Source organism: Heptranchias perlo, chromosome 16 (assembly GCF_035084215.1).
Source record: "Heptranchias perlo isolate sHepPer1 chromosome 16, sHepPer1.hap1, whole genome shotgun sequence".
Classification (NCBI taxonomy): domain Eukaryota; kingdom Metazoa; phylum Chordata; class Chondrichthyes; order Hexanchiformes; family Hexanchidae; genus Heptranchias; species Heptranchias perlo.
The window spans coordinates 21,599,681-21,622,098 of record NC_090340.1 but is presented as its reverse complement, the minus strand read 5'-3'; the positions used below and the strand labels follow the sequence as shown (position 1 = coordinate 21,622,098).

The following is a 22,418-nucleotide window of genomic DNA, read 5'->3' as shown; positions in this document are numbered from 1 at the left end:
CAAATTTATTAGAGTTTTTTGAGGATTTAACTAGTAGGGTAGATAAAGGGGAACCAGTGGGTGTAGTATTTTTGGCATTCGATAAGGTGCCACATAAAAGTTTGTTATGCAAGTTGAGGACTCATGGGGTTGGAGGTAATATATTAGCATGGATAGAGGATTGGTTAATGGACAGAAAACAGAGAGTAGGGATAAACGGGTCATTTTCAGGCTGGCAGGCTGTAACTTGTGGGATGCCGCAAGGATCGGTGCTTGGGCCTCAGCTATTTACAATCTATATTAACGACTTAGATGAAGGGACCGAGCGTAATGTATCCAAGTTTGCTGATGTTACAAAGCTAGGCGGGAAAGTAATCTGTGAGGAGGACACAAAGGGCCCGATTTTAGCACCCGCTATCGGGTGCGTTCTCGGCAGGGGGGCCTCGAAAATAGCGAAATCCAGGATCCCAAACGGATCCCGCCTCGGTCCCGCCCACTTCCGGGTTCCCCGCTGACGCATCGGCGTGCGCGCGCAGCCCTCGCTGGTGGGAATCCCGCAGGCAATTAAAGCCAGCGGCATGCCACTTGAGTGTATTTACTTAGCTATTTCAGGTCATTAACTGACCTGATTAAGGGACTATGTGGGATTTTGGATCAACATGGGACTGTTTCCCACACTAGGGGAAACACTCCCAGATCGAATGGACGTGTTGCAGCTGTCAGCCTGTGGCAGCTGCAAAGGTCCATTTGACAGGGGTGGGGAGATCCTCACCCATTGCAGGAGGCCACTCTGTCACTTGGGACAAAGTTTGGCCTCCACCACCCCCCTCCTGACAAGAAAAGTCACCAACCTGCACACTTACCCCAGGGTCCGGAGACATGTACCTACCTTGCGGACCCCCTCAGATGTACATCTTGCGGATGGGGGCCGCCGTAGCTGCAGTCATGACCTCCTCGGAGGGCGAACAGCATCACCAGGCTCACCAGCCTCGCCATCCACGCCGTCCACCTCTGACACGTGGAGCTCCACAACAGAATGCTGTGACACATCCACCTGTACAGCAGGAGGGAGGGCTACCGCAGAGAGAGATGCGTCGTAGAGGGCACTACCCTCGCCACAGGATCCACAGACCGAGGCTCAGCCTCCTGGACCTCTCTGAGCAGCAGTGCACACGGAGGCTCAGAGTCACTCGACATGTAGCCGTGGACATCTGCAGTCTCTTTCATGCCGAGCTGCTCCTGGCTGGCCCGTGCACCATCTTCCTACCTGTCGCTGTCAAAGTCACCACTGCCCTCCCGAACTTCTCCTCCACAGCCTTCCAGGGTGCAACCGGGGACATCGCCGATGTCTCTCAGTCGTCTGCGCAGAAGAGCCCTGCAAATACACCTACACCCACTCTGCAGTGACACAATGGGTGGCATCAGTTGTGGGTCCTCATAGTGATACCCAGGAGCGGGCATTATTGCACAAACCGGACAGGATTCGCGAAGACATGGCAGTAGTGGTGCCAATAGAATGTATGATGTGAGTTGTTCTGAAATTCAATAGAAGTAAGAACCATGACAAACCCTCAAACACCCTTGTGCATCCCCTTCATGCTCACGACACGTTTGCCTTACGCTGCCTACTGCACATATGTGATGCATGCCCTGTGGCTGCAGCACAGGTGGTGGCAGGTTGAGTGAGGCTGGCCGTGAGAGAGATGCACGAGAGGGTGAGTATGGGATAGAGCCATGAGATTGTATGAGGATTGGGTTGCGTGGTAGTGGCAGGGTGAGTACTGGCGAGGTGAGTAGGTGTAGGTAAGATGAGGATGAGGTTTGAGTGGGTATGAGGGGTGATGTGACAGAGTAGTGTTGGCGGTGCCGAAGGAGATGTGAGGTGGGGGCAGTGATGTGGCAGACGGTGTGTAGGGGAAAGACTATGTGTTCTCACTGTGGCTGACCTACTGAGGTCATTGGAGCGCCTCCTGCACTGTGTGCAGGTGGGCGATATGTTGGTGGCGCAGGTGACCCCCTCTGTCACCTCGAGCCAGGCCTTCCTGGTGGCGGAGGCGGGCCGCTTCCTCCCACCCGCCGGGTGGAAGATCTCTGTCCTCCCCCTCCTCCTCACCCCATGTATTGATACCTGGGGTGAGGGATCATTAAACTGGGAGCAGCCGTCCCCCTGGGCTGCTCCATGCAGTCATCTTTGCTATTTCTTGCAGCATCTGTCAGGAGGACTGCCCCTTTAAATAGAGCGCCTCCAGCTGACAGATCTTACTGCGCACGCGCAAGCCCGCCCGACGCACAGATCAGCAGCGGGGAACCCGGAGGAGCAGGTAAGTGGATCCAATTAGTGCGTTGCCTGCTGCGATCGCGCGGGAAACCCACTAATTTCACCGGGCGCGTTACCAACGCGCCCGCTTGCCCATCCGCCGGGAACCCGCACCCCTGGTAAAATCGGGCCCAAAGTGTCTGCAAAGGGATATAGACAGTTTAAGTGAGTGGGCAAGAAGGTGGCAGATGGAGCATAATGTAGGGAAATTTCACTTTGGTTATTCATTTTGGGAGGAAGAGTAGAAAAAAGAATATTTTTTAAATGGTGAAAAACTATTAAATGTTGGTGCTCAGAAAGATTTGGGTGTCCTTGTGCAAGAAACACAAAAAGTTAGCATGCAGGTACAGCAGGCAATTTGGAAAGCAAATGGCATGTTGGTCTTTATTGCAAGGGGATTGAAGTACAAGAGTAAGGAAGTCTTACTACAATTGTACAGGGCTTTAGTGAGACCTCACCTGGAGTACTGTGTACAGTTTTGGTCTCCTTACCTAAGGAAGGATATATTTGCCTTAGATGCAGTGCAACAAAGGTTCACTAGATTGATTCCTGGGATGAGGGTTGTCCTATGAGGAAAGATTGAGTAGAATGGGCCTATACTCCCTTGAGTTTAGAAGAATCAGAGATGATCTCATTGAAACATATAAGATTCCACAGGATGCACTGCAGCAACTCGCCAAGGCTTCTTCGACAGCTCCTCCCAAACCCGCGACCTCTACCACCTAGAAGGACAAGAGCAGCAGGCACATGGGAACAACACCACCTGCACGTTCCCCTCCAAGTCACACACCATCCCGACTTGGAAATATATCGTCGTTCCTTCATCGTTGCTGGGTCAAAATCCTGGAATTCCCTTCCTAACAGCACTGTGGGAGAACCGTCACCACACGGACTGCAGTGGTTCAAGAAGGCGGCTCACCACCACCTTCTCAAGGGCAATTAGGGACGGGCAATAAATGCCGGCCTCGCCAGCGACGCCCACATCCCATGAACGAATTTTTAAAAATTCTGAGGGGGCTTGACAGGGTAGATGCTGAGAGGTTGTTTCCCCTGGCTGGAGAGTCTAGAACTAGGGAGCATAGTCTCAGGATAAGGGGGTCCATTTAAGACTGAGATGAAGAGGAATTTCTTCACTCAGAGGGTTGTGAATCTTTGGAATTCTCTACCCCAGAGGGCTGTGGATGCAGAGTCGTTGAGTATATTCAAGGCTGAGATCGATAGATTTTTTGGACTCTAGTGGAATCAAGGGATATGGGGATCGGGCGGGAAAGTGGAGTTGAGGTCGAAGATCAGCCATGATCTTATTGAATGGTAGAGCAGGTTTGAGGGGCTGTATGGCCTACTCCTGCTCAAATTTAATGTGTTCTTATGTTCCCACTACCTCTCCCCTACTATTGCCAAAATCCTAGTCCCTGCCTTTATCATCTCTAGGCTCAATTTATTTAATGTTCTCCATGCCAGCATACCTGCCTCCACAAATAATAACTCATTGAGAATGCCATAGCAAATATCCTCAACCACATGAAGTCCTGCACTACCATCACCTTGGTCCTTTCCAAGTTCCACTGTCTTCTCATGCTTCAGATTCCTCGTCTTCACTTTTAAATTCATCCATGGCCTATCCTACCATTGCTTAGGGAGCTCCTCCAGTTGTACACACCCACAGGCTTTCTCTGCTCCTCTGATATAGGGTTATTTCTCGTTCCCCACATCCTCTTATCGTCCAACTACTCTGGACCATCTTCCCTAGACCCTCTGCCATCCCATCCACCTCCCTGCTTTCATAAACCTCCTGAACACTCTCCTCTTCAACTGTGTCTTTGCCCCCCGCCCCCCCACGCCGGCCCCAAGACTTCTCAATTTTCCCTTTCTTGCTGCATGTCCACCATTTTTCCTCCTCAATGTAAAGCAATTTAAAATGTCTTTCTGTACATAAGAAGTTCTACGTGTTATTAGTTTAATGTATAGTATGTACTGCATATTATGAAAATGTGCATATCATAAACTGTATACTATTAGATTCATAGAATGGTTACAGCATAGAGGGAGGCCATTTGGCCCATTGAACCCATGCCGGCTCTTTGTAAGAGCAATCCAATTAGTCCCATTCTCCTGCTCTTTCCCCATAGCCCTACAAATTTTTTTCCTTCAAATATTTCTGTAATTCCTTTTTGAAAGCCATGATTGAATCTGTTTGCACCACCCTTTAGGCAGTGCATTCCACATCATAACTACTCGCAGTGTAAGAAAAGTTTTTCCTCATGTCGCTTTTGCCAATCACCATAAATTTGTGTCCTCTGGTTCTCGACCTTTCCACCAATGGGAACAGATTCTCTTTACTTAATCTAAAACCTTCATGATTTTGAACATTTCTATCAAATCTAATCTCAACCTTCTCTGCTCTAAGGAGAACAACCACAGCTTCTCCAGTCTATCCACGTAATTGAAGTTCCTCATCCCTGGAACCATTCTAGTAAATCTTTTCTGCACCCTCTCTAAGGCCTTGACATCCTTCCTAAAGTGTGGTGCCCAGAATTGAACACAATACTCCAGTTGTAGCTGAACCAGTGTTTTATAAAGGTTCAAAATAACTTCCTTGCTTTTGTACTCTATGCCTCTATATATAAAGCCCAGGATTGCATGTGCTTTTTTAACTGCTTTCTCAAACTGTCCTGCCACCTTCAAAGATTTGTGCACATATATCCCCAAGTCTCTATGTTCTTGCACCCCTTTTAGAATTGTACCATTTAGTTCATATTGCCTCTTCTCATTCTTCCTGCCAAAATGTATCACTGCGCACTTCTTTGCATTATATTTCATTTGCCATTTGTCCGCCCATTCCACCAGCCTGTCTCTGTCCTCTTGAAGTCTATCACTATCCTCCTCACTATTCACTACACTTCCAAGTTTTGTGTCATCTGCAAATTTTGAAATTGTGCCCTGTACATCCAATTCCAAGTCATTAATATATATTAAGAAAAACAGTGGTCCTAGTATCAACCCCTGGGGAAGACCACTGTACACCTTCCTCCAATCCAAAAACAACCGTTCACCACTACTCGGTATTTCCTGTCACTTAGCCAATTTCATTTATATGCTGCCAATGCCCCTTTTATTCCATGGGCTTCAGTTTTGCTGACCAGTCTATTATATGGCACTTTATCAAACGCCTTTTGAAAATCCATATACACAACATCAACTGCATTGCCCTCATCAACCATCTCTGTTATCTCATCAAAAAATTCAATCAAATTAGTTAAACATGATTTGTCTTTAACAAATCCATGCTGGCCTTCCTTTATTAATCCACACTTGTCCAAGTGACTGTTAATTTTGTGCCAGATTATCATTTCTAAAAGCTTCCCCACCACCGAGGTTAAACTGACTGGCCTGTCGTTGCCGGGTTTATCCTTACACCTTTTTTTGAACAAGGGTGTAACATTTGCAATTCTCCAGTCCTCTGGCACCACCCCACACCTATGGAGGATTGAAAGATTATGGCCAGCACCTCTGCAATTTCCGCCCTTAATTCACTCAGCAACCTAGGATGCATCCCATCTGAACTGGGTGATTTATCTACTTTAAGTACAGCCAGTCTTTCTATTATCTCCACTTTATCAATTTTTTAGTCCATCCAGTATCTCAACTACCTCCTCTTTCACTGTGACTTTGGCAGCATCTTCTTCATTGGTAAAGACAGATGCAAAGTACTCATTAAGTACCTCTGCTGTGCTATCTGCTTCCAGGTGTAGATCTCCTTTTTGGTCCCTAATCAGCCCCACCCCTCTTCTTACTACCCGTTTACTATTTATATGCCCATTGAAGACTTTTGGATTCCCTTTTATGTTAACTGCCAGTCTATTCTCATACTCTCTCTTCGCCCCTCTTATTTCCTTTTTCACTTCTCCTCTGTACTTTATATATTCAGCCTGGTTCTCACTTGCATTATCAACCATATGCCTCCTTTTTCTGCTTCATCTTACTCTCTATCTCTTTCGTCATCCAGGGAGCTCTGGTTGCCCTACCTTTCCCCGTCGTGGGAATGTACCTAGACTGTACCCAAACCATCTCCTCTTCAAAGGCCGCCTATTGTTTGATTACAGTTTTGTCTGCCAATCTTTGATTCCAATTGACCTGGGCCAGATTGTTCTCAACCCACTGAAATTGGCCCTCCTCCAATTAAGTATTTTTACTCTAGATTGCTCCTTGTCATTTTCCATAACTAATCTAAACCTTATGATACTATGATCACTGTTCCCTAAATGTTCCCCCACTGACACTTGCTCCATTTGACCCACTTCATTCCCCAGAACCAGATCCAGCAATGCCTCCTTCCTCGTTGGGTCGGAAACCATACTGATCAAAAAAGTTCTCGTGAACACATTTCAGAAATTCCTCCCCTTCTTTTCCCTTTACACTTACTATCCCAGTCTATATTAGGATAGTTGAAGTCCCCTATTATCACTATTCTATATTTCTTGCACCTCTCTGTAATTTCCTGCAAATTTGCTCCTCTATATCCTTCCCACTAGTTGGTGGCCTATAGAATATATCCAGTAGTGTAATGGCACCTCTATTATTTCTAAACTCTAACCAAATAGATTCTGTCCTTGACCCCTCCAGGACATTCTTTCTCTCCAGTACTGCAATATTCTCCTTAATCAATACTGCCACCCACCTCCTTTCTTTCCTTCCCTATCTTTCCTGAACACCTTGCATCCAGGAATATTTAATACCCAATCTGCCATTTTTGGAGACAGGTCTCCGTTATCACCACAACATCATGTTCTCATGTGGCTATTTGCGCCTGCAACTCACCAAACTTATTTACCAAGCTTCGTGCGTTTACACACACGCACTCTAAACCTCTCTTAGACCTTCACGTATTCTCTCGTAGTCTGATCCCACCTAATACTGGACTATTTCTTACTCTAGTGCTATCTGTCTCTCCCAATCCTTTGTGCACCTTGTTTCTCCTTTCTAATACTACATCCTGGTGCCCATCCCCCACAGCACTAGTGAACCTCCCCACGAGGACATTGGTACCAGCTCTGTTAAGGTGCAACCCATCCGACTTGCCCCAAAACTGGTCCCAATGCCCCAAAACTGGTCCCAATGCCCCAAGAATCTGAAGCCCTCCCTCTTGCACCATGTCTCTGGACACGCATCAACCTGCCTTATCTTCCTATTTCTGTACTCACTAGCGCTTGGCACTGGGAGTAATCCAGAGATTACTACCTTTGAGGTCCTGCTTTTTAACTTCCTCCCTAGCTCCTGAAGCTCTGACCACAGGACATCATCCCTTTTCTTTCCTATGTCGTTGGTACCCATGCCGACCACGACTTCTGGCTGTTCCCTTTCTTCCCGCAGAAGGTTCTGCACCCTCTCCATGATGTTCTGCACCATCTCCATGATGTCCTTTACCCTGGCACCAGGGAGGCAATGTACATGCGGGACTCACGTCATTGGTCACAAAAATGCCTGTCTGTCCCCCTGACTATCGAATCCCCTACTGCATTTCTACACTTCACTGTGCCCCCCTGTGCAGTCCTTTGCCCCATGGTGCCATGCTCAGGACTGCACTCCTTCGAGGTGTTGTCAATGCTGAGTACCAGTTTGAGAGTGCCACACACCCAGAAGATTCCTGCACTGCCTGCCTCTTCCTACCCTTTCGGATGACCACCCACTTTCTATCCTGAACTCTCTATGGCTGCGGGGTGACCCACTTCCTGGAACGTACGATCCAGGAAACCTTCAGCCTCCCTTACGCTCTACAGTGTCTCCAGCTGCCCCTCAAGCTCCGAAACCCTCAGCTTGAGCTCGAGCAACTGGAGCTGTTCATGAAGCATCCTGAAATTCCCACATGGCGCAGGAATTGCAGGCAATGGGTCTCAGCTGCCAGTCCATTATATTTAGAAACCTTATATTTTCTAACTCTCTTTAGATACTCGATTATTATTAATTTACTTTCTGTTTACTTAGTCTGATTAACCTAACTGTGATATCACTGTGATGTCACTCTCACTGTTCTTAGTGAATGGGAAATGGGCTCCTCCCCCGGTGCTCAGCATCACTCCACTCGACTCTGCTCCACTCCCGTACTGATACCTGGGGCTCCTCCCCCGGTCTCAGCATCACTCCTCTCGACTCTGCTCCACTCCCGTACTGATACCTGGGGCTCCTCCCCCGGTGCTCAGCATCACTCCTCTCGACTCTGCTCCACTCCCGTACTGATACCTGGAGCTCCCCCGGTGCTCAGCATCACTCCACTCGACTCTGCTCCACTCCCATACTGATACCTGGGGCTCCTCCCCCGGTGCTCAGCATCACTCCACTCGACTCTGCTCCACTCCCGTACTGATACCTGGGGCTCCCCTGGTCTCAGCATCACTCCTCTCAACTCTGCTCCACTCCCGTACTGATACCTGGGGCTCCTCCCCCGGTGCTCAGCATCACTCCTCTCAACTCTGCTCCACTCCCGTACTGATACCTGGGGCTCCTCCCCCGGTGCTCAGCATCACTCCTCTCAACTCTGCTCCACTCCCGTACTGATACCTGGGGCTCCTCCCCCGGTCTCAGCATCACTCCTCTCAACTCTGCTCCACTCCCGTACTGATACCTGGGGCTCCTCCCCCGGTCTCAGCATCACTCCTCTCAACTCTGCTGCACTCCCGTACTGATACCTGGGGCTCCTCCCCCGGTGCTCAGCATCACTCCTCTCGACTCTGCTCCACTCCCGTACTGATACCTGGAGCTCCCCTGGTCTCAGCATCACTCCTCTCAACTCTGCTCCACTCCCGTACTGATACCTGGAGCTCCCCTGGTCTCAGCATCACTCCTCTCAACTCTGCTCCACTCCCGTACTGATACCTGGGCTCCACTCCCGTACTGATACCTGGGGCTCCTCCCCTGGTCTCAGCATCACTCCTCTCAACTCTGCTCCACTCCCGTACTGATACCTGGAGCTCCCCTGGTCTCAGCATCACTCCTCTCAACTCTGCTCCACTCCCGTACTGATACCTGGGCTCCACTCCCGTACTGATACCTGGGGCTCCTCCCCTGGTCTCAGCATCACTCCTCTCAACTCTGCTCCACTCCCGTACTGATACCTGGAGCTCCCCTGGTCTCAGCATCACTCCTCTCAACTCTGCTCCACTCCCGTACTGATACCTGGGCTCCACTCCCGTACTGATACCTGGGGCTCCTCCCCCAGTGCTCAGCATCACTCCTCTCGACTAAATTATCCATTTATTTATAGATAATTACTTTTTAGTCTGATTTGATTTGTTTTCGCTTTTTTTTCCCAAACTTAGCACCTCCTTCCCCCTCTACACTAATTCCCACTCTCACCAAATTCTTATGTTCCCACTCAGTTCACGATCCACTTCTCTTTGCGATGCCCGCTCTGTGCTTCAGTAGATAATCTTCGACTTTATACACCTCTAGGGCCTCTATCCGTTCTGTATAACTCTATGACTCTATTGGAATATGGGATTAGAGTAGACAGGGCTTGATGGCCGGCGCGGACACGATGGGCCGAAGGACCTCTATCCGTGCTGTATAACTCTATCTATGACTCTATGACCTTTTGAGAACAGCAGTTACAACTGTTCAATCAGCTTCCAGCTCACAGTAATTACCAAGCAGCACTATCAAGCAGCACTTACTCACCAATAACCTGCTCACCGATGCTCAGTTTGGGTTCTGCCAGGACCACTCGGCTCCAGACCTCATTACAGCCTTGGTCCAAACAGGGGCAAAAGAGCTGAATTCCAGAGGTGAGGTGAGAGTGCCTGCCCTTGACATCAAGGCAGCATTTGACCGAGTGTGGCATCAAGGAGCCCTAGTAAAATTGAAGTCAATGGGAATCAGGGGGGAAAGCTCTCCAGTGGCTTGGAGTCATACCTAGCACAAAGGAAGATGGTAGTGGTTGTTTTAGGCCAATCATCTCAGCCCCAGGACATTGCTGCAGGAGTTCCTCAGGGCAGTGTCCTAGGCCCAACCATCTTCTGTTGCTTCATCAATGACCTTCCCTCCATCATAAGGTCAGAAATGGGGATGTTCACTGATGATTGCACAGTGTTCAGTTCCATTCGCAACCCCTCAGATAATGAAACAGTCTGAGCCCGCATGCAGCAAGACCTGGACAACATCCAGGCTTGGGCTGATAAGTGGCAAGTAACATTCGCGCCAGATAAATGCCAGGCACTGACCATCTCCAACAAGAGAGCGTCTAACCACCTCTCCTTGACATTCAACGGCATTACCATCGCCGAATCCCCCACCTTCAACATCCTGGGAGTCACCATTGACCAGAAACTTAACTGGATCAGCCACATAAATACTGTGGCTACAAGAGCAGGTCAGAGGCTGGGTATTCTGCAGCGAGTGACTCACCTCCTGACTCCCCAAAGCCTTTCCATTATCTACAAGGCACAAGTCAGGGGTGTGATGGAATACTCTCTACTTGCCTGGATGAGTGCAGCTCCAACAACACTCAAGAAGCCTGACACCATCCAGGACAAAGCAGCCCAGTTGATTGGCACCCCATCCACCACCCTAAACATTCACTCCCTCCACCACTGGCATACCGTGACTGCAGTGTGTACCATCTACAAGATGCACTGCAGCAACACAGCATCCGGACTTGGAAATATATCTCTGTTCCTTCATCGTCGCTGGGTCAAAATCTTGGAACTCCCTTCCTAACAGCACTGTGGGAGAACCTTCACCACACAGACTGCAGCAGTTCAAGGCGGCGGCTCACCACCACCTTCTCAAGGGCAATTAGGGATGGGCAATAAATGCTGGCCTTGCCAGCGATGCCCACATCCCATGAAAGAATAAAAAAAATTCAGGCAATCACTTACAGCTGAGTGATTGTTAACTGCTACTGATTTGCAGTTTCTGCTAACATTTCTTGTTATGTCTAATCGTTATGGTGACCACCACAAATCAGCATGCATCCCTGATGGAAACTCACAAATTTAATCACGTTCACAAGAAAATTAAAACTGGGCTACGGTCAATGTTGTATCCCACCAATTGAAGCCTTAAAACAAGATAAAACTGAAGTGGTTCAGTAAAATTTCCTGGCATAGTTTTAAATTAAAATGACAGGTTTTCAGTAAATCTAGAGAAACGGACCTGTTTCCTAAACCTTATACACAGACCAGAACATTTAATTCAGGTCACTGTAGAAGACATACAGATGCTGTAATTGGCCAATATAATTCTAGAAAACCCTGGCGCACTTTTGCACAACATTGATTTTAGAATTTGAATTGAGTCCCCGTATGTTTCTACATAAACGCTCCTTCACTGCAGGTGAAACTTTTGGAACTTTAAACTCTGTTTACAAAACATTTTGTTCCAGTTGCATGTGTAGTTTCAAACAATTTTATAACGGCAATTGATTTTTACTTACAAAGTGATCATCATCCATGGAGAAATGTGAGGGGAGACATTAACAATCGTCGGGGTAGATTTTGACTTTGTGCAATAATGGAAAATGGAAAATGATCTCAATATGTTCCAATGACAGTCCACTGTTTTAATGAGAGGGCTAACCAAGTTTATGTTAAAATAGGTCAATGACTGTTAAAATAGCAGACAGAGGAATGTCATACAAACACATCAAGTGTTCATCTGGTATTATCACCAGTTATTTCCAGCCTTGTATTGTCAGGTTTTCAAAACAGAAAATGCTTGAAATTATCAAAATGTTGGCCAACATCCAAAAAGGGAAAACACAGGGTTAATGTTCGAATGCGATCCTTCATCGGAACTCGATTATAAGATTCTGTTTCAATGGTGTTGACTCACTATCCCTTCTGAAGCTACTTAAAATAAAATTTGTTTGTTTAAAAGTTTAATTATCATATCCTCAATCCAAGTGATAGAAACATAGAAAATAGGAGCAGGTATAGGCCATTCGGCCCTTCGAGCCTGCTCCGCCATTCAATATGATCATGGCTGATCCTCTATCTCAATACCATTTTCCTGCTCTCTCCCCATACCCCTTGATGCCTTTTGTGTTTAGAAATCTATCTAGCTCCTTCTTAAATATATTCAGTGACTTAATCCCCCTACCGGGGGGGGGGGGGGGGGGGGTGTTGAGGAGGAAGGGGCGCAACTAATTATATCAGAAGAAAATCCTGATGCTCTACAGCAAAATTATATTTTAATTTGATATTTTTAAGCCCCCATTTCCTTCATGCAACATGTCATCGTTCACAATAAATATCTCCAAAAATAATCTAGTTCAGCAGTTCTCACAATGGCTCTTACATCACTAAGTGAAAAATTCTCTCTCTCTTTCCTCCTTTCTGTCTCCTTTCTATTTCTTTTCCCTCTACTCCCTTTCTATCTCTCTTTTCCTTCTTTTTCTCTCTCTTCAACCTGCTATTTCTTCTTTCCTCCTTCTTCCCTTCTCTCTCCCTCTCTGTCTGTCATCCTTTTTCTATCTCTCTCCTCCTTCCCTTTTTCTCCTCTATCCCTTCTCACTTTTTTTCTCCCTTCCTACTCTCCCCCTCCTACTCTTCTATGTGTCTCTTTCTCTCCTTCTTCCCTTCTGTTTATTTGCATTTTTCTATGTCTCTTCCTTCGCTTGAGAATCTTTTTCTTCCCTTCCCTCTGTTTCACATCCATCTGTTCAGCACTCTTTCTCCTCTTTCCCTATCTCCTCTTCCTTCCCATTCTCCTTCTCTCCCTCTCGCCTCCTTCCCTTCTCGCTCCCCTTCCCATCTGTGTATCTTTCTCTCACCTTCCATTTCTCCCCTACTTCTCCTCTTCCCCCCCCTTCTATCTCTCTGTCTCTTCCTTCCCTTGAGTATCTTTCTCTCTCTCCCTTCCATCTCACCTATACCCTTCTAAACTCTTTCTCCTTCTTCCCTCTCCCCTCCTTTCCTTATTTTGCTGCATAATTTGGTAATATCAGTTAAATCATTACAACACTGGTAGATTTATAAATTAATTTGGGGTACAGTAATACTCAACATTGGAAAACACTCAAATTCAAGTGGCCCTGACCTTTTCTCTCCACCATGCATACCTGGCATCAGATCCCACTTGACGATGGTAAAACCTTTGTTTTACTATTTTTTTGAATGACTGATAATATACCTTCATGTGTTGTCAGCACTATATACCTCTGAATTGCTCTGCCACATGAGATGATAAAGCAACCTCACTAGAATGGTTACCATGTGTGGCAATCAAGAGCTACTCAATGTCAGCCTGCTACTCCTCAAAATTATAACCAACATGAAAGCCCACCTTGCACTGATTTGCTGCCATAAGGCAAGCACCATTATAACTAACTGCTAGTATTAAAATAATCAGATGCTGGTACTGCTGCTACCCCAGTGCTTGGGATAAGAACACAAGCAACCCAATACCATCCACATAAAAACTTGCCACTTACCAGCCCAAGCCAGGATGTTGTCCAGGTCTTGCTGCAAAAATTGCTTAATTATTTGAGCAATTGAGAATGGAGCCAAATGCTGTGCAATCATCAGCGAACATCCAGCCCCACAAAAACTCCACTACAATTACAACCTTTCAGGCTGTTCTCATTGGTATTGGAACCTAATCCGCACCAACCTACTTGTACCCTTTGCTCACCCCTTTTAAGTAGGAACAAAACCTCATTCTGGGTTTGGACGGAATACATTCCTTCCTCTGAGAGATGTGTCCTAACCTCTGTTTGCATTTTAAAATCAAGGCAGCAAGCATTCAACCGAGTGTGGCACCAAAGAGCCCTAGTAAAACTGAAGTCAATGAGGATCGGGGGAAAACTCTCCACTGGCTGGAGTCGTACCTGGCACAAAAGAAGATGGTTGTGGTTGTTGAAGACCAATCATCTCAGCCCCGGGACTTCACTGCAGGGGGTCCTCAGGCCAGTGTCCTTGGCCCAACTATCTTCTGCTGCTTCATCAATGATCTTCTCTCCATTATAAGGTCAGAAATGGGGCTGGATGTTTGCTGATGATTGCACAGCATTCGGCTCTATTCACAATTGCTCAAATAATTAAGCAATTCGTGCAGCAAGACCTGGACAAGGCTTGGGCTGATAAGTGGCAAGTAGCATTTGCACCACACAAGTGCCAGGCAATGACCATCTCCAACAGAGAGAGCCTAACCACCTCCCACATTCAATGACATTACCATCGTCGAATTTCCCACCCTCAACATGCTGAGGGTCACTATTGGCCAGATATTCAACTGGACCAGCCACATAATTGCCATGACTACTAGAGCAGGTCAGAAGCTGGGTATTCTGCAGCAAGTGGCTAACCGCCTGACTCCCCAAAGCTTCTCCACCACCTGTGAAGCACAAATCTGAATTGTGATGGAATACTCTCCTTTTGCCTGCAACTGCAACAATACTCAAGAAGCTCAACGCCATCCAGAACAAAGCAGTCTGTGTTGAAACTTTCAATGAATGTTTCAGAATATATAACTTGCCAGCGTTCCTTATTAAAGATATTTTGGGAGCCCCCAAAAAACAAAACGTTATGAAAATATAACTGCAGCATTGAACATATCAATAAATTACTTGCAATTATAGATTACAGAAACACTTACGTGTCACACCTACTGGCAAACAAAACTAAATTCATTTATACCAGACAAATATGTTTTATTGTAATGGTATCAGCCAGAACTATTTTCTCAGCAAATGTGTGGCAAGACCATTATTGACATGAGCAATAAGCATTTGACAATCATGATCCTTATCTGTTGAAAGCATCTTCACACTGCAACAACCAGAATCAAAAATCATCTATGGATACGTGGGGGTAAATTTTAACCCGGAGCTGGGAAAACGGCACAGGGGTGGATTCCTGATGGGAAACCCAGAAGTACGGATTTCCCGGACATCCGTACGATTTTGACGTAAGGACGTCTTTTATTTATTTTTTGTTGGTTTCCTGCCCAACAGGCCGGACTGTCATTGGGGGATAGGGGGTCATTGGCGGGTCGGGAGTCATGGGGTGGGGGGGTTCAGAGATCGTTGCGGGGGGGAGGGTCGGAGACCATGGGGTGAGGGTCATATGGAGATCATGGGGTGAGGGTTTGGATGGAGATCGTGGGGGGGGGGGGTTGGATAGATGGAGATCGTGGGGGAGTGGTTGGATGGATGGAGATTGTGGGGGGGTTGGATGGATGGAGATCGTGGGGGGGTTGGATGGATGGAGATCGTGGGGGGGTTGGATGGATGGATGGAGGTCGTGGGGGGGGGGTTGGATGGATGGAGATCATGGGTGGGGGTTGGATGGATGGAGATTGTGGGGGGGGGGGTTGGATGGATGGAGATCGTGGGGGAGTGGTTGGATGGATGGAGATTGTGGGGGGATTGGATGGATGGAGATTGTGGGTGGGGGTTGGATGGATGGAGATCGTGGGTGGGGGTTGGATGGATGGAGATCGTGGGTGGGGGTTGGATGGATGGAGATTGTGGGGGGTGTTGGATGGATGGAGATTGTGGGGGAGTTGGATGGATGGAGATTGTGGGGGAGTTGGATGGATGGAGATTGTGGGGGGGTTGGATGGATGGAGATCGTGGGTGGGGGTTGGATGGATGGAGATCGTGGGTGGGGGTTGGATGGATGGAGATTGTGGGGGGGTTGGATGGATGGAGATTGTGGGGGAGTTGGATGGATGGAGATTGTGGGCGGGGGTTGGATGGATGGAGATTGTGGGGGGGGGGTTGGATGGATGGAGATTGTGGGGGAGTTGGATGGATGGAGATTGTGGGGGGGGGGGTTGGATGGATGGAGATTGTGGGGGGGGGGGTTGGATGGATGGAGATCGTGGGGGGGGGTTGGATGGATGGAGATTGTGGGGGGGTTGGATGGATGGAGATTGTGGGGGGGGTTGGATGGATGGAGATTGTGGGGGGGGGTTGGATGGATGGAGATTGTGGGGGGGTTGGATGGATGGAGATCGTGGGGGGGGTTTGGATGGAGATCGTGGGGGGGGTTTGGATGGATGGAGATTGTGGGGGGGGGGTTGGATGGATGGAGATTGTGGGGGGGGTTGGATGGATGGAGATTGTGGGGGGGGGTTGGATGGATGGAGATTGTGGGGGAGTTGGATGGATGGAGATTGTGGGGGGGGGGGTTGGATGGATGGAGATTGTGGGGGGGGGTTGGATGGATGGAGATTGTGGGGGGGTTGGATGGATGGAGATCGTGGGTGGGGGTTGGATGGATGGAGATCGTGGGTGGGGGTTGGATGGATGGAGATTGTGGGGGGGGTTGGATGGATGGAGATTGTGGGGGAGTTGGATGGATGGAGATTGTGGGGGGGGGTTGGATGGATGGAGATTGTGGGGGAGTTGGATGGATGGAGATTGTGGGGGGGGGTTGGATGGATGGAGATTGTGGGGGGGTTGGATGGATGGAGATTGTGGGGGGGGGTTGGATGGATGGAGATTGTGGGGGGGTTGGATGGATGGAGATTGTGGGGGGGGGTTGGATGGATGGAGATTGTGGGGGGGTTGGATGGATGGAGATCGTGGGGGGGGTTTGGATGGAGATCGTGGGGGGGGTTTGGATGGAGATCGTGGGGGGGGTTGTCGGAGATCATGGGGGGGGGGGTCGCTGCAGCTAGGCTTGTTGGGCTTGGGGAAGCACTCCTGCTCCTCCTGGCCCACAAGCAGTGTGATAAAGGCACTTACCTGCTGTTTCGGGCCTTCTCTCACGTGGCATGAAGCAGAAGGCCCAGGAATCTGGGCGTCCAGGAGTTAAAAATAAAAAAGCTGTAAAAATAGAGGCCCACAACCTCCTTGAAAGCTTTCACTGACCGACCCGCCTCCTATGAGTGGGTTGGTTGTCTGCCCCTTGACCCGCCTCCATTAAAGCCAGAAGTGGGAGGGTTGGAGGCAAGTTGGGGTCAGGTTTTAGATATTTTTATACAATTTTTACCTTCCCTCCCACCCCCAACTCAACCGTTCATGGGTTAAAATTTAGGTCCTGGTATCTGTTCATGGGATATCACTAAATTGTTCTCTTCTTAACCTTTAAACATGTTTGAAAGACAGACTTGCATTTATATAGCGCCTTTCATGGCCTCAGGATGTCCCAAAGTGCTTTACAGCCAAAGAAGTACTTTTGGAGTGTAGTCACTGTTGGAATGTAGGAAACGTGCAGCGAATTCCGGCAAAGCCAGGTCCCACAAACAGCAATGTGATAATGACCAGATAATCTGTTTTAGTGATGTTGGTTGAGGGATAAATATCGGCCAGAACACTGGGGAGATCTCCTCTGCTCTTATATAAAATAGTGCCATGAGATCTTTTAGGGCCTCAGTTTAACACATCATCCAATGGTGCAGCGCTCCCTCAGTACTGCACTGGAGTGTCAACCTGGATTTCGTGCTGACTTCAAGAGGACATAGGCAGGCTGGTGGAATAGGCAGAAATGAAATTTAACACAGAAAAGTGCAAAGTGATACATTTTGGTAGCAAGAATGAGGAGAGGCAATATAAACTAAAATGTACAATTCTAAAAGGTGTGCAGGAACAGAGAGATCTAGGGGTATATGTGCACAAATCTTTGAAGGTGGCAGGGCAGGTTGAGAAAGTGGTTAAGAAAGCATACGGGATCCTGGGCTTTATAAATAGAGGCATAGAGTACAAAAGCAAGGATGTCATGATGAACCTTTGTAAAACATTGGCTCGGCAACAACTGGAATATTCTGTCCAGTTCTGGGCGCGGCACTTTCGGAAGGACGTGCAGGCCTTGGAGTTGCATTGCAAATCCAATGGGTGTTGGCGGAAATCAATTTAAAGGCAAGTTAAAAATATACAAATCAGACAGGCACTCCAAGTGGCCTAGGTGCTTCTGAAACTAGGGAGCGAGATGGGGCTCCCAGTTCTGGTGGCTTTCCTGCTGGAAACTGTGGATGTATGGACATTGACTGAGGGCAGAATTGGGCTGCGGACACTCACTTTCCAGGCACATAATGTAGCAATAGCCAATTCGCGAGATAGCTGTCAGTGCCTATGGAACTACACACCAGCGTGAGTAGAGTTTCGAATGAATCTGCCTCCACCACCCTCTCAGGCAGTGCATTCCAGATCTTAACCACTCGCTGTGTAAAAAAACTTTTCCTCATGTTGCCTTTGGTTCCTTTGCCAATCACCTTAAATATATATCCTCTAGTTCATAACCCTTCCGCCAATGGGAACAGTTTCATTCTGTCTAGACCCCTCACGATTTTGTTTACCTCTATCAAATCTCCGCTCAACCTTCTCTGCTCTAAGGAGAACAACCCCAGCTTCTCCAGTCTACCCACGTAACTGAAGTCCTTCATCCCTGGAATCATTCTAGTAAATCTCCTCTGCACCCTCTCTAAGGCCTGCACGTCTTTCCGAAAGTGCGGCACCCAGAACTGGACAAAATATTCCAGTTGTGGCCGAGCCAGTGTTTTACAAAGGTTCATCATGACATCCTTGCTTTTGTGCTCTGTGCCTCTATTTATAAAGCCCAGGATCCCATATGCTTTTTTAACCGCTTTCTCAACCTGCCCTGCTACCTTCAAAGATTTGTGCACATATACCCACAGATCTCTCTGTTCCTGCACCCCTTTAGAATTGTACCCTCTAGTTTATATTGCCTCTCCTCATTCTTCCTACCGAAATGTATCACTTTGCACTTTTCTGCGTTAAATTTCATTTCTGCCAAGTCCACCAGCCTGTCTATATCCTCTTGAAGTCTATCACTATTCTCCTCACTGTTCACCACACTTCCAAGTTTTGTGTCATCTGAAAATTTTGAAATTATGCCCTGTACACCCAAGTCGAAGTCATTAATATATATCAAAAAAAGCAGTGGTCCCAGCACCAACCCCTGGGGAACACCACTGTATACCTCCCTCCAGTACAAAAAAAAACCGTTCATCACTACTCTCTGTTTCCTGTCACTTAGCCAATTTTGTATCCATGCTGCCACTGCCCCTTTTATTCCATGGGCTTCAATCTTGATGACAAGCCTATTATGCGGCACTTTATCAAACACCTTTTGGAAGTCCATATACACCACATCAACCGCATTGCCCTCATCGATCCTCTCTGTTCCCGCATCAAAAAACTCAATCAAGTTAGTTAAACATGATTTGCCTTTAACAAATCCATGCTGGCTTTCCTTAATTAATCCACACTTGTCCAAATGACTATTAACTTTGTCCCGGATTATCATTTCTAAAAGTTTCCCCGCCACCGAGGTTAAACTGACTGGCCTGTAGTTGCTGGGTTTATCCTTACACCCTTTTTTGAACAAGGGTGTAACATTTGCAATTCTCCAGTCCTCTGGCACCACCGCTGTATCTAAGCATGATTGGAAGATTATGGCCAGTACCTCCGCAATTCCCACCCTTACTTCCCTCAGCAACCCAGGATGCATCCCATCCGGACCGGGTGACTTATCTGATTTAAGTACAGTCAGCCTTTCTAGTACCTCCTCTATCAATTTTTAGCCCATCCAGTATCTCAACTACATCTTCTTTTACTGTGACTTTAGCAGCATCTTGTTCCTTGGCAAAGTACTCATTTAATACCTCAGCCATGCCCTCTGCCTCCATGCGTAGATCTCCACTTTTGATCCCTAATCGGTCCCACCCCACCTCTTCCTACCCATTTACTATTTACATGCCTATAGAAGACTTTTGGTTTCCCTTTTATGTTAGTTGCCAGTCTATTCTCATACTCTTTCCTTGCCCCTCTTATTTCCTTTTTCCTTTCCCCTCTGAACTTTCTATATTCAGCCTGGTTCTCACTTGTATTATCAACAAGTGTATTGTGCTTCATTGGCTGTGAAGCACTTTGGCACTTCCTGAGGTTGTGAAAGGCATTACATAAATGCAAGTCTTTTTTTAAATGTGACTCCACCAAGTGATTTATTTGCCACTTTTGATGCAAACCCTTTAGCCGCTATTTGCATTTCCAATTGAGTGCACATAGAAGCTCCCGTCCCAAGACGCAGCTATCTCAGCACCAGCCCTGGATGCAAGGTATCAAGTACAGTAACAATTATAAATAATATCACTCTACCAGCACCCATCAAACCAACTTTCAAACATGCAAAAGTTAAATCTCCAAAATATGCCAGCAAATCCACCACAATATGCCAAACGTTTACATTCCTCGATGTAAAACTTGTATTTATTAGAATGTCCTTTATCTCTCACTTTTAAAAAAATTTGCCAGTCTCTCTGTCCCCCGCCCTCCAACCCTTTCATTTTTCACGCGTTCCTCCTATTTTTAAAATCATCCCTTGCTACTCCTGTGCATCGCTGTTTATTTGCTCTCCGCTCCGCTAATAGGAAGAATAAAGGAAAACTTCCTGCTGGTACCCTGTAGCTACCGGTTCTGTCCTTCCCACAGTGCCTTCCCACAATGTCCTTGCTATAATATATTCTCACCTTTTACCAGTGCATCCTTCGACTTTCACTGGGCTGAATCAAACTTTAAAAAATATTTTTGCAGCTCTGAGTTATTTAGAAACAGTCTAAGAATTCCAGCTACGAGCTCGCCGATCAGTGACTGCTAATCCCTGTGCCCACTACATTTCTTTGGTGATTTCCCACCCCACAATGTTCAATGAAATAGCCCCTCAAACCAATAAGGGGCGAAAGGCAGCCTGCTCCACACCTACCCAGTAACCAGCTGCTCGAAACCGATTTGCTGCCACAAAGAGAAATAATGCGCTCCATTCGCCTGCATGAGCATCAAATCATGCTTACACCGAAACCGAAAGTAAGTGCTCGCTGCAGTCCTAGCTTTACAAGAACTTGCTCGCTGTTCATTTATAGAAAATCACGTGGCTCCGGGCGGCAATATTTGAAGAGGGGAATGAAAGGAACTTCAAACTACAATCGCACTAACTGCACGGTCCTTGTGTAACACTTGTAAACAATTTTACAACACCAAGTTATAGTCCAACAAATTTATTTTAAATTTCACAAGCTTTCGGAGGCTTCCTCCTTCCTCGGGTGAACATTCTGAGGAAGGAGGAAGCCTCCGAAAGCTTGTGAAATTTAAAATAAATTTGTTGGACTATAACTTGGTGTTGTAAAATTGTTTACAATTGTCAACCCCAGTCCATCACCGACATCTCCACATCTTGTGTAACACAATAGACACCGTCCCTGCCACCTCACTCATTGCAAGTACTTCCACACCTTAATTACTCATAACAAAGCAAGTGCTGCGTCCCAGAGCACTTGACACTGATATTGAAATTCCAATAATAATTAAATGCCGGGTTACCTTGTGGAGTCTAGTCATGGGTGTGGAATCATGTCTTTAAGGTTTTCAACCTTAAGCCATTTGGTCTGAATATTTTTCGGGAAGAATGAGCCTGCAGTTATTACAGTGCCAGTAAAATCTTTATGGTGAGAATCTTGGAAAAAAAATCACATCTTGCCTTTCTTTTCTTTCATTATCTATATTTTATGTCCTCGCTGACAATGTATATGCAGATATATTAAATAGCGCTAACCTCATAATTGTTACTTATTTTCTTGATCTATTTAGTTCTCTCTCCATACAGGGTAGTTAATGAGTACGGTAATGTTGTGGTTATTTTCCTGGACTAGAAATCGAGAGAGCATGAGTTCAAATCCCACCTTGGAAGTTTGAGAATTTGAATTCAATTTTTTTAAAAATAAAATGCTGGTATCAGTAAAAGTGGCCCTGAAGCTATCGCATTGTGGTAAAAACTCAACTGGTTCACTAACTTCTTTCAGGGAAGGAAATCTGCCATATTTACTCAGCCTGGCTGAAATGTGACTCCAGTCCCACACCAACATGGTTGACTCTTATGTGCCCTCTGAAGAAACCTAGCAAGTCACTATGTTGTATCGAATAGAAGAAGGCCCATCACCACCTTCTCAGGGCAACTGGGGATGAGCAATAAAAGGCTGGCCTTGCCAACGATGCCCACATCCTCGGAATTAATTTTTAAAAAACCATCCCCCAACTCAGGTTGCAAGAGGTAATCTGTTCCCTGCAATAGTTTTGATGGACCCAGTTATTAACGGCAGACTGAAGGGATGCCATGTTGGTTCATCCTCCAATTTTCATTCCCTCGTTCTGGGAAGCATTTTGTCCCTC

The 22,418-nt window shown here is 47.0% G+C and overlaps 1 protein-coding gene across 5 annotated transcripts in view; it reads right to left on the bottom strand.

The window, feature by feature from the left end:
* The window catches only part of nlrc5 (NLR family, CARD domain containing 5), a 229,803-nt gene that overhangs the window by 163,429 nt on the left and 43,956 nt on the right, over positions 1–22,418 (bottom strand). For 2 of the 5 annotated variants that reach the window (XM_067997779.1, XM_067997775.1), the window contains exon 1: positions 20,959–21,036. The exons of 2 other annotated variants lie outside the window; for them this stretch is intronic. In XM_067997779.1, coding sequence (XP_067853880.1) covers positions 20,959–21,032 — 74 coding nt within the window. In that variant the 5' untranslated portion in view covers positions 21,033–21,036. Of the gene's footprint in view, positions 1–20,725; positions 20,823–20,958; positions 21,037–22,418 lie in introns of those variants that run through there. One more of the 5 variants, XM_067997777.1, reaches the window with a different exon arrangement.